This window comes from Lupinus angustifolius, chromosome LG09 (genome assembly GCF_001865875.1).
Source record: "Lupinus angustifolius cultivar Tanjil chromosome LG09, LupAngTanjil_v1.0, whole genome shotgun sequence".
Taxonomy (NCBI): Eukaryota; Viridiplantae; Streptophyta; class Magnoliopsida; order Fabales; family Fabaceae; genus Lupinus; species Lupinus angustifolius.
In genome coordinates this window covers 14629410-14643724 of record NC_032017.1, presented here as the reverse complement: position 1 = coordinate 14643724, position 14315 = coordinate 14629410, and the positions used below count along the sequence as shown (strand labels likewise).

At 31.7% G+C, this 14315-nt stretch overlaps 2 protein-coding genes across 2 annotated transcripts; one reads left to right on the top strand and one right to left on the bottom strand.

Moving 5' to 3' along the window:
- Positions 2 to 1411, bottom strand: LOC109356287. The gene is made up of 2 exons (XM_019599613.1): positions 369 to 1411; positions 2 to 299 (listed from the first exon to the last, which is right to left on the bottom strand). The coding sequence occupies exons 1-2, from the start codon at positions 1409 to 1411 to the stop codon at positions 2 to 4; spliced, it is 1341 nt and encodes a 446-aa protein (XP_019455158.1).
- LOC109356986 (uncharacterized hydrolase YugF-like) lies at positions 7559 to 13939 on the top strand. The gene is made up of 10 exons (XM_019600658.1): positions 7559 to 7948; positions 10156 to 10250; positions 10334 to 10431; positions 10532 to 10581; positions 11126 to 11221; positions 11326 to 11415; positions 11552 to 11647; positions 12127 to 12222; positions 13117 to 13182; positions 13434 to 13939. Exons 1-10 carry the CDS (start codon positions 7760 to 7762, stop codon positions 13593 to 13595), a joined length of 1038 nt encoding a protein of 345 aa, XP_019456203.1. The 5' UTR covers positions 7559 to 7759; the 3' UTR covers positions 13596 to 13939.

The following is a 14315-nucleotide window of genomic DNA, read 5'->3' as shown; positions in this document are numbered from 1 at the left end:
CTCAAAGTCTCAGTATTAAGGCATTGAGATTTACCTGGAATGTTATCTTTTGAATCAGAGGAGCCTTGATGATTTTCTTTCTGGTGGAGTCAAATATCTCAAGCTCACCATCTTGCATGCTCACAGAGAATCTTTTCTCCAGTAGTTGGCCAAAACTGATCAGATTGTGACTCATGTTTGGCACAAATAGTACTTCAGAGATCAAAGCATTCTTGCCATCTTGTTTTCTGATCACAACATCACCAATTCCTTCTGCTTGTATAGTTCTATTGTCAGCAAACTTCACTCTACTCTTCTTGCTGGAATCAAAGTTAACAAGTCACTCTCTATGTCCTGTCATGTGGTTTGAACATCCAGAATCTACATACCAAATTTCTTCACCGTTGTTGCCTTGGCTTGTAGTCATCATCAGCAAGATTGGTGAATCATCATTAGCATACTCATTGTCTTCCTTCACCATGTGTGCTTCATCATGGTGCTGCCTATTGTTAGCATCTGAGGGTCTTGGCTGAGATTGACACTCAGATGAGAAATGTCCCATCTTACTGCAATTGAAGCATTTTATTCTTCTTCTATCAAGTTTCTTCTTTCCTCCTCTCCAATTGCTACCACTTCCTCTCTTTGAGTAGCTTGATGCTTGATCAAGATCAATTCTTTCTTGATCTTGTGCTCCTGAATTGGCCAAATTCTTTCCCCTGAAGTCTCTGCCCCTTCCTCGGTTTCTTTCATTGTTTCTGCCTAGATATCTCCCCTTCTTGAAGGTTTGAGCTTGCAGTGCTTGGTTAACTTTATCAGTTGACCTCTCAATGAGCCTCTGCTCATGAGCCTTGAGGGACCCCTGAAGATCTTCTAATTTGAGGTCTTCCAGTCTCTTTGATTCTTCAATAGCAACTACTATGTGATCAAATTTGGGGGTGAGAGTTCTCCGAATTTTCTCTATAATAGCTTGATCTGTCATGCTTTCACCACATGCTTTCATCTGGTTTGTGAGGCAGATTACCCTATTGAAGAATTGGGCAATTTTATCATTTTGTTCCATCTGCATCAATTCATATTGTCTCCTCATGGTTTGAAGTCTGACTTTCTTTAGTTGTTCTGCTCCCTTGTTACATTTTTCCAATATTAGCCATGCTTCTTGTGATGTTTGAGCTGAGGCAATCTTCTCAAAGTGTGCCTCATCAACACATTGATGTAGAAGACACATAGCCTTGCAATCTTTCCTCTTGTTCTCCCTGTATGCCACTCGTTCTTGTTCTGATGGTTCTGCTTCTAATTGAGGGTAACCGAATTCAACAATGTCTGTAATTTCTTGAAATCCCATGATTGCTCTCATTTGGATGTTCCATCTATTCCAGTTCTTTCCATCAAGCACTGGTAGGCTTGCTGGGAAGCTTATACTCGTGTGTCCCATTGAGATGAAGATGAGGAGAAGGAGAAGAAGTGAAGAGGAGACAAGTTGGTGATCTACCTATAGCTCTTGATACCAATTTTGTTGGAGAAAGAAGAAAGTGCCAATGCACTGAGAAGAAGAAAAACAGAGAAGAGATGTGTTGCTAAGCAGAATAAGAGAAATGAGAAAGAATCAAGTGTGTTAGTTAGAGAGGATTGCCAATGAATTACACTCCATGTATATTAATGTGAATGAATGTTCAACAAACTAACAAGCTATTTATAGCAACCAAGGCATTCAACTAACTAAACTAACTTTTGAAAACTTTCCTAGAATAGAAGCCAACTAACTAACAATTCTAACAACTTCTAGAAAGATGGAATTGTAGTAGAACACTTTACTTTAGCATGTGATTAAATAGAAAATTAGTTAAGTTGATAGTATAGTTTTTGGTTATTAGAGGCTTTTCTTAAGGCAAAAGAAAACTAGTATTGTATTTTCCTTTTCAAGATCAATAAAAATTTCATACTCATTTCTCATTCAATATGATTTCAAACACCTTTATGTTGGACTGTACTTATGGTAATATATCTTAATTTACCTGGCTATAACTAAATAAACATTCAGTTAACTTATTTATCAAAACAGGGTCTTTAAGACAACTTGTCTACCAACTACCACCAATTTTAGTCTTGGTTCTACAAGTGGTTCAATTGAACCAAACATCTTTAAAAACTTTATTTTGTTTCAAATTTTAAGCAAAAGTAAATAAGTAAACAGTTTTGAAGTTGTGTTTCGTTGTAAGTTTAATTAATTAGATACTTACTTGTCTTATTATACAAACTAAATTGTGGTGCATAAAAGACTAACCCAATAAGAGTTTCATAAATTTAGAGGCAAACACATACACACGAGTATATTTAGAGACTAAACTGAAAGTGAAAAATAATTTTAAATATGTTTGCTCAATTTTGAATATGGTAAGGATATTGATACTTCAACATTATTTACACTCTCGTCTATCTACATTCTTTATTAACAATATCATAATTTGTTTTATGATATAATATGGTGGTAGAAATGATTTCTACCATTTTAAAGAGTGAAATAGTTTTGATTATTTTTCTTTGGGGTTTAAACTGCTTATTACTAAACCAACCAACATGAATATCAACCTATCATTTGTTTGTTTTTAAATTATGATAGATATGTCGAGTTATCCTTAAACTAATATGATAAAGTTTTCAGGATTTTTATATAAAGCAACCATATGGTGAGGTTGGGTGTATGTAGTGACCTTAGAATTGGGCCAACCATTTTTCGAGTACACATCTATTGATTCACAAGTTGTGTCATCAGCTGTGATTAGTCAGAAAAATAGTTAATTATTAATTTTTTAACTTCAATATATTTTTTGAACCAATCGCATCTCAATAGTACATGCAATGGTACAATTTATGAGACCATTTTTCATTTGAATACTTCATCAACCTCTAAAATGGTTAAACTGGTTCTTCAGCATACAATATGATGCATGTGAGGATTCTGTTCAAGTACAAGCCCTATCACTTTCATTGCTACCATGTAGCAATACTTGTCCACCACATAATGATACATCTTTTTTAAACATGAACTGTAAGTATATTGATTCATACCCCACAAGTATGCTTCATAATTTTTCCCATTTCTTTTTCCTCTTTTCTCTCTCTCTCCTTTCAAAACTCATAAGAATTTCTTAGGGTCCACATAATTGGAGATCTCGATCAACAATGAGATAAGTGAAAGAAGTATGTAAGTAAGCTTGTTACTACATATTGACTCAAAAAACCTTTAGGCATATGTGTCGTGCCCTGATTTTCGATTATATGACTTTTCGAAGTTGTTACTATATTTTTACAATTAAAATATAGAAAAATATTTTTGCTCAATTTAGTATAAGGTAATCTTTGGACAAGAGTTATAAGTTCATGAGTCAATTATGAATCAGGAAACGTACTAAGATCTCGTCCGTATGTAGTAAAATGATTTCATCACTAATTGCATAGATTTTATTATACCCTTTAATTAAAATATCAATTTGATAAAACAAAATATTTTTTATTGGTATGAGAATTCTTTACTACACTAACTAATACTGGGAACACTCACAGTGGTGGCACTTCTTGTGCCCACTTTTACAACATTGGGGTGAAAAAGTAGTGTTTTGATAAATGTCCAAGTACATCATGGAAAGATAAGTTTCGGAACTTGATAAATTCAACCTCAGATGTCTTATTATGATATGATAAAACATGAAAGATACATGCTACCAACTACAAGTACATAAAAATGACACATGCATTCAATTATGACAACAAAAACAAAATATACATTCAACATTTCAACTTGCATGGAAAAAGCGGAAAAGGAAAATAACTTGTTTATGTGTTTTACATTTGTCATTTTTCTATATTTTTATAGACATGGTCAAACAGCGATAAATTTCTGTTAAACAGATTTGTTCTTATAGACATTTATATATGGGTTTTTCAAATGCACACGTAATATGAATTGAGGCATAAATTAAATTTTTGATTTGAAATGATTTTGGAGTGGCCAGTAAAATTGTGTAACGATTTTTCACAAGAAATGTGCAAGGATTTCGATAAACAGTGTAAACATTCAGATATATCTCTTCCACCCGATCTTGTTTAAATATCTTTATATTTTCTTAAGCAGTATATTAAAGATTTAATTGTGTCATCTGCATGAAAAAAAGTTTATTGGTAAAATATTTCTACTTCCAAAGGTGTTAGTTTTAAGTAGTTAATTAATATATCTAGGAACTTTTGTTAAATGACGAATAACTGAATAAGGAAAAACAAGCCACTAACGTGTACAGTTTAATTATCAGGGTGGCCCAAATAAACGAACCAGACAATTTAATTGGTAAGGTTAAAAATAATACTTTCTAGAGAAGGTAACATGTGTAATTATTATGTAATACTCAATGTTCTCATAAAAATGTTAACAATTTTAAAAGATGTTTTCCCAAATTAAAGTTATGACAATCTTTAAATATTTTTTTGGAAATTACATAAAATACTTTATGATTGGGTGATCAATAAAAATAATTTGAATTATTAACATGATAATTATTTTATTTATAAGATAAAACATTAAAAGCCTATTTAGTTATTTCTTTTCAAATTTAAAATGATATTATCTACCAATAAGATGTTGGTCGCATAAGGCTCTGTTAAAATGTCAATAGTTAAATTCCTGGAACTCTCTGGAAGTGATACTTATTTAGATGTTCAATCACACACATTGAAAGAGATTAATTTCTTACTCAAAAAGGTTAAAAGATATATCGGTAGTACCAAAAAAATGATATTATGTTTTTGTGCGGTGAGGAAGCAGCTATGTGTCAATTGTGATATAAAAATAGAATATCCACCTTAAATATATTAGAACTGATAAACATACTTAAAGTTATTATTAGTAATTATGAAACATTATTAAATACATTATAATTTTTTTTTGTGTGTTAACATTTATAGTATGTTTTCTTTAAAAATTAAATTATAATATTTTTCGTAAGTTATAATAAGTTAAAAAATAAAAATGAGCAATTAAAAAATAATTTATAATTATTTCAATTATATACCATTTTAAATGTAGGGTAACATTTTTTTATTTACCATTAAATTATCATGCCCACGGATTAATGATAGATATCTTCTTACAATTTTTTATTACTCTTACGTGTTTGGACAAACATATATTAACATTAACACATATTATTACTCTTACGTGTTTTAGAACTAAGAAATGTATATCATTTTATGAATTTCCTTTCCTTTTTGTTTGAACTACAACTAAAACAATTTTGTCAAAGTTAGGTAGTTTTCCTTACAAATCTTACAAACTTTCTTGTAAAGCATGACAATTATGAAAGATTATGTTTATAAAGAGTTATTGTTGGCAATTAAAATTGAAATTGCCTAGTAAAAAAAGATGTTATGGGAAGAAAATATAACACAAATATTTGTATTATATACACAATACTACACTCAAACATTTTTAGCTTTGTTTATTGCAAATTTACATAGTTAAAATAACACTCCAATCTTCCGAATTCTTACTGGCTGGAACTTTTCTCTTTTTTCTCGCTCTCAATCTAGGTTTCTTACTTATTGCTGTTTTTATAACATGATATTAGAAGATAAACAAAGATATATATTTGAATAGTATAAGAGTTTTTTATATTTTTATTGTATTTATTCATTATTTATTTTCAATTATTATTACCTCTTAAATAAAAATAAATAATATATAATACTTTGATTGTATAAATTTTTACATTATCTTTATATAAATATTACCCTCTTATACAAGATGGATTGTTGTGCACCACCTTTTTTGACATTTCAAGTGGCAATATTAATATAGCTTCTGACAATCTTATCATGATAGGTAATAGGTAAGTAATCAAGTTGAACAAGTATTCTTCTGGCTGCCAAAACTTCATGTTAAAGCTTTTTACCACATGATAAATCTTGTACCTTCTGGCTTCTAGATAAGTTTAATTTCCAACAGTTATTTTGCCCCTTTTTATATTAGTTATGTCTTTTTAGTCTTTGAATGGATTAGCTCATCAAACCCAAGTCGTGATTAAGTAAATTAAAAAAGTGAAATATTGATGCACCGATAGCGTAAAGAATTATGTACAATTAGTGTATCATTCATCTTTCATTTAGACTACTTTTTACAAAAAGTCAAACATAACTAAAAAATGAATGATAGATAATGGAGTGAGAGTATAAAAACTCTTATATTATCAATGTATATATCTTTTTCTCAAATTAAAAAGATTAAAGGGTTGGATAAAACTAAAGTTAAAGTGAAAAAAAATTAGAAACTTGTGAAGTAAAGTGTGAAAAATTGTTTTTAATTTTAATGAATATTTTTTAACATGACTCTCAATGTTCCTTTGATGTGGTCAATATGAAGAAGGCAATAAAATAAGATAGTTATCATATTGTAATGTAATTCATGATTTGGTAAACAAATCTAATATAATAAGCTTATCTTATTACTTGTTTTATCATGCTCACGGAATGTATCCTCTATCTTACTCAAATAAGTGAGTTAGAAAAAGTCATTCCACCACTCATACCACCACCACCAATTATATCATTTTCGTGATCGTACTTGATGGATTCGTTGATGTGCATTAAAGTCAGCCCAAAGGACAAACCCTTATGGCCATGACTCTTTAGAATATATAAATGAGTTGAGTTTTAGAAGAAAATGAATTAAAATAGAAAACTGTAAAATATGAAATATAGTTATAATATGAATCCACAAATTTTCATTTTCTTTCTTATCCAAAATATAATTTGGAGATGAACCCTATGGACATTTTTATACTCAGTGTGAATATAATTTATTATGGTATTAGTTAGTAAACGCATTCCTCTAACAGAGTGGTTTGAATCTTATCAAGTTAATAAGAGAATGTGAGTTCAAATATTGGCAATATATATAGGTTTGAGTGAAGACGAGTTTGTGTTTGCTAAATGATAAAACTTTGGACCATCTTTTTTATATTTTGTCCTTTTTGAATAATGTATGGACAGGTTTTTACTCGTGGCTTCAAGTCGGTTAATATTTTGGCTATAACGATTGAGTTTATCCAAAGTCATGATGCTTTATGTTCTCCTCGTAAAGGGAGACGTGTTTGGAGAAAGTTGTAGTATACAATTATTTGGTATGGTGGATTATGAGGAATGAAATTATTTTTAGTTAAATTCATATATTGGGTTTGATTCAGGTTAGATCCTGATTATAACTTTATAATATAGTTTATCTAAAATATGTTTCTTTTGCACAATGATGCGTAGCACCTTCTTCTTGTATTGATATTTTTTTGTAATTTGTAACCGGGTTGAAACCCTTTAAGCCCTTTATAATATTTTTGCTTACCAAAAAAATATAGTCAAAAGATGGTATTATAAAATGTGGCTTGATGCATTAAAAATTAATTATTAATCATTATTTTCACTTAGTCAGTTCATGGTAGTATATAACAGCAGTGGTAAGAGATCCATGAAGTAGAAAAAAATAAAAAATGTAAACTAATGTGTTAGACCAAGATGCATGTGATCACGTGATGCGAGTTCCTGAAACATAGGAGCAGTAGTTCAACAATTATACATGCGTTTATTTCACAACCAACCATTCAACTCCCCCCTCTGTGTTTATTAACTTCCCTCCCTTTTCTCTTTTTCCCATGCTCCACATATACTATATAGAATTATATAGAGACAAAAACTACACTCACTTTGTCCATTCTATCATCACTTCTTCATACTTCATACAATCATGTTTTCTATGTCTCTTGGTGGTTCTGTCACAATATCCATGAATAACACAATGAGGAAGAGGTTTTTCAAGGTTGTAGCTGAAGCTGATGATAATGTCTTCCCTTCTTTTCTTCCTAAGCAAGTTGAGAGAATCCAAGACCCTTTTGCAAGAAAACTTGCTATGCGGATTCAGAGACTACCTGTATCTGTAAAAATATCTATACTTATTCTTTTTCATTATTAAGTTCAATATTTTTTTCAATGGTGTGTGTTTGGTACCAATGTTGTTTTCATTTTACTCATTTATATGTGTACTATGAAAGTATACATGTTTTAATTTCATATCCGGCTCTACTGTAGTAATTAAAGTATATATTGTAGCTTATATGGTCTTTTTTTAGCTGTAATGTTGTAGACCTATAGGCATTAATAATATTTTAGTAAGGATTTAACATGTACATAGTTTGTCAGAAATCATCCGTTGTTGATTTATTAATTATCAGTGGCTGGAAGTGTAAATTTTTTACACTTTACACCGCAGATTTTAAACTCTTTTGGTAAAGTCTATATTTTTTATACAAACACGATAATTTTTTTTAAATTAAAAATATATAAGTATAATTGATAGTTTTTTTTTAAAAGAGCACATAGTTAAAAAATCATAAATTAAGGGGTCCATTTTTTATTTCTCAGATACTTTAAATGTCAAGAAGCACTAGCATATGAAATAAAATGATGGAAAGTTTGCATTGTAGCTGGGGGTATAATATTAAATTATAATTAATACCGGGGAACGTTAGACGTTAATTAATGTATTCATCAGTGTTTGGTTGTGGTTTTTTATTAGATATTTTCCTATCTCTAGAGTCAACTGAGATCAAGTCTCTCTCTTAAAAATCTCAATGGTGTACCTAAGAAAAGGTACCACTCAAATTTTGACATAGTTTCAAGTAATTATTGCAACTAAAAGTACTTTATATTAGGAAAAGTACATTTGGAGTAATATTTAAATTTATAATTCGGACAAACTCTATTGCTTGGTTGCAAAAGTAGTTTGTTATATAGAAGCGAACACTTATTGTAAGTAACAGTTACACACCTTTAAAAATGGATTACTTCCTTATCTATAAGTTGAGGTTATTACAAGAAAAAGTGGTCGGCTATGTCATATTGTGTTATGGTCTTATACATTAAAATCCTCATTGGGTGTAAAATTCTGCTCAAATGGTCAATGGCCTAGCAACATGGTGACTAATTTACTAAGGACCATTGGTGAGAGGGGTTGGTCCATACTTCTTCAATTTCTCCCTCCCACTGAGCTCATTTACTAAGGACAATAGGGTGGGACCCATCCCTTATTGAAAAGAAGAATCTTTTTCAACTAACCTTTTGTGGGTCCTTACACATGGTTCTCCATTGTTCATAACTAGACTAAAATGTTTTTGTGCCTCTAGAATGGGTCTTTTTTGCATTATTTTTCTATTCCTCGTATCTTTTATAGTAATAGAGAAAAAGATGTATAAACCTTTACACCAACAATATATAGATTTTATACTAAGAGTAAGAGTAATATAGGAGGTTGGCCATTTATTGAACAATAATTGTTTTGTTTTCAAAATTACAATCTCATCTCATGCTTTCTGTACACTTCTTTTTTGTTTCGGAAATTATGATAATGATTGAAGTTAAACTTGAGCTTCATCATAAGGGACACATCTGACTGTCCTAACAAGTGCATGTTAATAATTAATTGTTTTTCTAACTAATTACATTAAGTCGGACATGAAATGATATACTTTTCGGGACAACGGCATGTAACTTTCCAAACAACAAGGGTGGCATTGTAATAAGAGCTATAAATCCTAGGAGAGATCAGATCAATGCAATTATCATGGCATTGTGATACCATGATTAGCACTATTATTGGTACATAATTAACAGGGAGTAGACCAAAAAAACATAGGGAAAATAATAAACAAAGACTTAGAGCTTAATGTTTTGTCAATAATAAAGTATTATGACATCGTTTGATTCACCCACTTAGTGGGATAAAGGCTAGGTTGTTGTTGTAATTAACTAAACAAGAATTTCATCCGAGAAAAGGTCTTCATTTAAACATTTGTGTGCTACTGTGCATTGTCATATGACAATTGAAGTAAAATTGTATAACTAGTCCTAACTTCCTAAGCCTGTAGATGTAGATTTTCCACTTAGTGCATAACATTTATGAGCTCATAGTCTGTGTTACCCAAATACCATTTATCTTTGAAAATTTCTTACAGGAGCAATAAGTATGCCATTGCCAAGTTATTCAATATTGTTCACTTGCACAAAAATTCAATATTTGAGTTATGCTTGTAGTCATAGAACATGGTGTCTTATAAGTATCTTATCAATTCCATATGACTCAATTAGGTTAGGTTCACAGAAAATCCCATCATGAGTAGTTGTGTGAAGCCACTGATGCAGAGGAAGGAAACTCCAGTTGTTCTTCTGCATGGTTTTGACAGGTTCTCAGAATATACAATAAGCAAAGTTAGTTTATACATTTTGCTCAAATAGACCCTGAATTTCACACATTCTTATTATTCAGCTCATGTTTAGAATGGAGATATGCATATCCATTGCTTGAGGAATCTGGTTTTGAGACCTGGGCTATTGATATTCTTGGTTGGGGTTTCTCTGATTTAGGTTTGTTTTATTACTTTGCCTATTGTATGTTAGTCCTTTACCCCTTTCTTCACAAAATATTTATCATGCTTTCTTATCTTTTTCTTCTTTTATGAATCAGAAAAACTTCCTCCGTGTGATGTGGTATCAAAGCGCAATCACTTCTATCAGGTACTTATGTATAGGTTAATGTATCTTTAGTATCTCCAAGTCTTAATCAAACATTAAAGTATAGTTGCAGTGTGCTAACATAACATATATCTTAAAAAAAGACGAGGCTCCCACTTAATGACGTATGGTAGATGTATAGAGTCTTACCCCATAAGTGGAGAAGTTGTATCTAGGATTTGAAAAATGTAGTTAACATATTAAATTGTTTGCCTTTGTTTCAAAGCGTCAGCTGTGATACTTGGGAGTTTTAGTGTTTGATACTCATTGTAGTTTGAGTAAAAATCTTACTTGTAAGTTATAACCGGTTTTTGCATACTTACCCAATTTCCCCCCTTATCATTCAGGAAAGACAAGAAAATTTCAGGGTCACAAACACATTTTAGAATTTCGCTTAAATTCGAACTCATAGCTGATGATAGAAGTAGAACAAATATTTTGTGTGAATTGAATAATGGCTGTCTTTTTTCTTACATCATCTGTTATGTTTTCCTTCCAAATGTTGCATACTGTGTTGAGGCTGAATTTGGTTTATCTATAATAACAGTTTTGGAAGTCGTACATCAAAAGGCCAATGATATTGGTTGGACCAAGCCTTGGCTCTGCTATTGCCATTGACTTTGCTGTCAATTATCCTGAAGCTGTAAGTGCTACCCAATCATTTAACTTGCAAATATCTACACAACCCAATTTACTTTACATGACTTTGTTGTGCTCTCATAATTTATTTGCACTTCATCTTATCAGGTGAAAAAACTTGTTCTGATTGGTGCTAGTGTATATGCAAAAGGAACAGGAAACTTAGCAACCTTACCTAGAACTGTAGCCTATGCTGGGGTGAGTATCTATCTTTTGAAAACCTTAAACACATATTACTTGCAATTAACTAGAAATTTACATCATATCTTATACTTATGCATTCACTAGAAATTTCCAATACTTACTACTCACCACTGTCACTCTTTTGAATCAGGTAAATTTGTTGAAGAGCATTCCGTTACGCTTCTATGTCAACTATTTTGCTGCCACCACTAACAAGCCGTTCAGCACCACCCTCGACTGGACTAATGTAAGTAGCCTTATCCTAAAACTACTGTGTTCTATACAAAGCATGTCGTACATACCTTTTATTCATTTTTGGCATCATGATGAGTCATTTGGCACATGCATTTTGCAGTACCTCAGCATCACCTGGTCAAGCACCCTGTGCTTGGTTGGTTATAGAATTGTTGAGTCCAAACAACTCAATATTTGTTTCAACAAATATCACTGTCTTGAGTCCATCATTTCATGTATATGTGATTACTATCTGCAAGAATCATAGATACCCAAGAAAAGTTATTCTAAAACTACCTTTACACTGAAATTACATGCCTGGCATTTCTATTAGTAAATTTCTTAATATGTACAGACTACAGAAGTACCCTTATATGTATAAGCATCTTAAATGTATAAAAGTCCTTTCATACAAAGGTCTTCTTAATCTTTGTCATTTTAAATGTTTCAAGAATGAAGAGTGCTAACAATCTTCATATCATATTTATATAGGTGGGACGATTACATTGTTTAATGCCTTGGTGGGATGATGCTACTGTGGATTTTATGACTAGTGGTGGTTACAATGTTGCTTCCATAATAGGAAAGGTAAATGCAGCATTACAAGTTAAAGAGTCTTGTATTTGTTTTATTTTATTTTTATGGCATTTGGACTAGAGATGAATACTTTGAATATTAATAAATTGCTACAGATGAATACTTTGAATATTAATACATTGCTACAGATGAACACTTTGAATATTAATACTCATCACACCTTGGCAGATTTCCATGAGATACCATGACTAGACATATAATATAACCCTTTTCCACTGAACTCCTATATAATATGATATCGGATAAGCTTGGCCCAAAGGTAAGGTTGTTGTTTAGTGATCACGAGGTCACAGGTTTGAATCCTAAAAACAGCCTTCTATTTGTGGGGGTAAGGCTGCATACATCTACCCTCCCCAGGCTCCACTAAGTGGGAGCCTCATGCAATGAGCCACCCTTTCCTATATAATATAACCCCGCTCTTAAATTTCATTAGTCTTTTAAGGGTATGTTTGCGAGCTAGTTTTTGGAAGGCAAAGGAGGGAAGAGGAAGACTGAAGAGTCATGAAATACACTTGTAAGATGACTTTCAAGTTTTTCATTTCCATTTCTTCCCCTCAAAGAGTGAGCTCCCAAACAGACCCTAAAAGTCATGTGTTTGTTACTAATTGTCAGCTTTGATGTTGAACAGCAATCATATGTAATCATAAGCATATATCATAAAACATGCCTCTACTTGAAAAATCTATTAGATGGGTAGTATTACATATGCACAACTTTTAAAGTCCATTGGTCTTGAGCAAAGCAGTGTGATTTTCCTTCTTTTTTCATATTGTTTCTAGTCCATATTTAAATCAGACTTATAAAGATAGTGTACACCTTAAACTTCATTTTATTTTCAGAAATTTCATTTTCCTTCTCAATATGATTTTGTGAACTTTTTTTCAGGCAAAGCAGAAAACACTAATAATTTGGGGCGAAAATGACCGCATCATCAGCAATAAGCTTGCAGTGGTTAGTAATGATATTGAACTAAAATTCTCTTATTTTGTTTCACTTCATTCAAGTGTTCGAGTCTATTTGTGAGACGGTTATTGGAGGGAAGGGAAAAGCATGAGAGCTATGAAATACACTTATGATATGTTCAAATCATCCCTTTTCCTTCCTTCCCCTCTAAAAATCAACTCGCAAATAGACTCTTTCGGAATAAAATTCCATGCTAATACTATAACTGAAGTTCTATTTTGTAATCTTTCTCTTTGCAGCAACTACACTGTGAATTACCTAATGCAACTATACGCCAAATACCAAATTGTGGCCATCTTCCTCATGTTGAAAGACCGGATTTTGTTGTCAAATTAATTGTTGAATTTGTGCAGAGTCAAAGAGATACCAAGAAATTAAGTCTATGTCGTTCACAAGTATGAAGGTTCTATTTTGGAATGCTCCTTCCTCACTACTAGATAGCTGCAGTAGCCTAATGTTGTTATATGAACAAGACTTCCTCATATTATAAAGTAATTATGCTTGGCCAAGCACGATATTGTTATTTGATCCATGTAATCGATTTGGGTAATAGGATAAGACTTTGCGGTTGTTGTTGGCCATCTTTCCATGTAATTTAATCATTGATATGTTGAGTAAAATTGCCACTTATTGTGGTTATTAGTCTAAGGAATACCAGCATCCTTGAAAGCAAGTGCACCAGGTCCTAATGAAAAAGACTTGATTGTTGATATACATAAATCTCTCATTTTAAGATTCTCATCAACTGCATTTTATGTTTTCAACTTTTTTGCTGTTGTTCATAATCTTATGTTTTATACTTTTATTTATAAACATAGGAAAGGAAGGGCAAGTGCCATTATTTATTCATATATGTGGACCTCAATTATTCTCAGTAGGTGTTGGCATTGTTCCAAAAGGGAAGAAAAAGTATTGACATAAGATAATGTCCAAGAGAAAAATTGGTCCACACTACACTATGAAATGAATAGTCACACCTCAAAGGGAAGAAATAGAACATAAATCATTATCTCAAACTGTGCCCCACTAGATCGTAAGATGGATCAAAATGCCAAATGCTAGACTTACTGAGCATAATTTCAAATGAACTACAATTGTTGAGAAGCATACACCCCGAAACA

Coding starts and splice junctions, on each gene's coding strand:
- LOC109356287 (XM_019599613.1), bottom strand. CDS start 1,411: ATGGGACACACGAGTATAAGCTTCCCAGCAAGCCTACCAGTGCTTGAT. Junction 300..368: donor AACAACGGTGAAGAAATTTG/GTATGTAGATTC, acceptor CTTTGATTCCAG/CAAGAAGAGTAGAGTGAAGT.
- LOC109356986 (XM_019600658.1), top strand. CDS start 7,760: ATGTTTTCTATGTCTCTTGGTGGTTCTGTCACAATATCCATGAATAAC. Junction 11,416..11,551: donor GAACTGTAGCCTATGCTGGG/GTGAGTATCTAT, acceptor CTTTTGAATCAG/GTAAATTTGTTGAAGAGCAT. Junction 12,223..13,116: donor TTGCTTCCATAATAGGAAAG/GTAAATGCAGCA, acceptor ACTTTTTTTCAG/GCAAAGCAGAAAACACTAAT.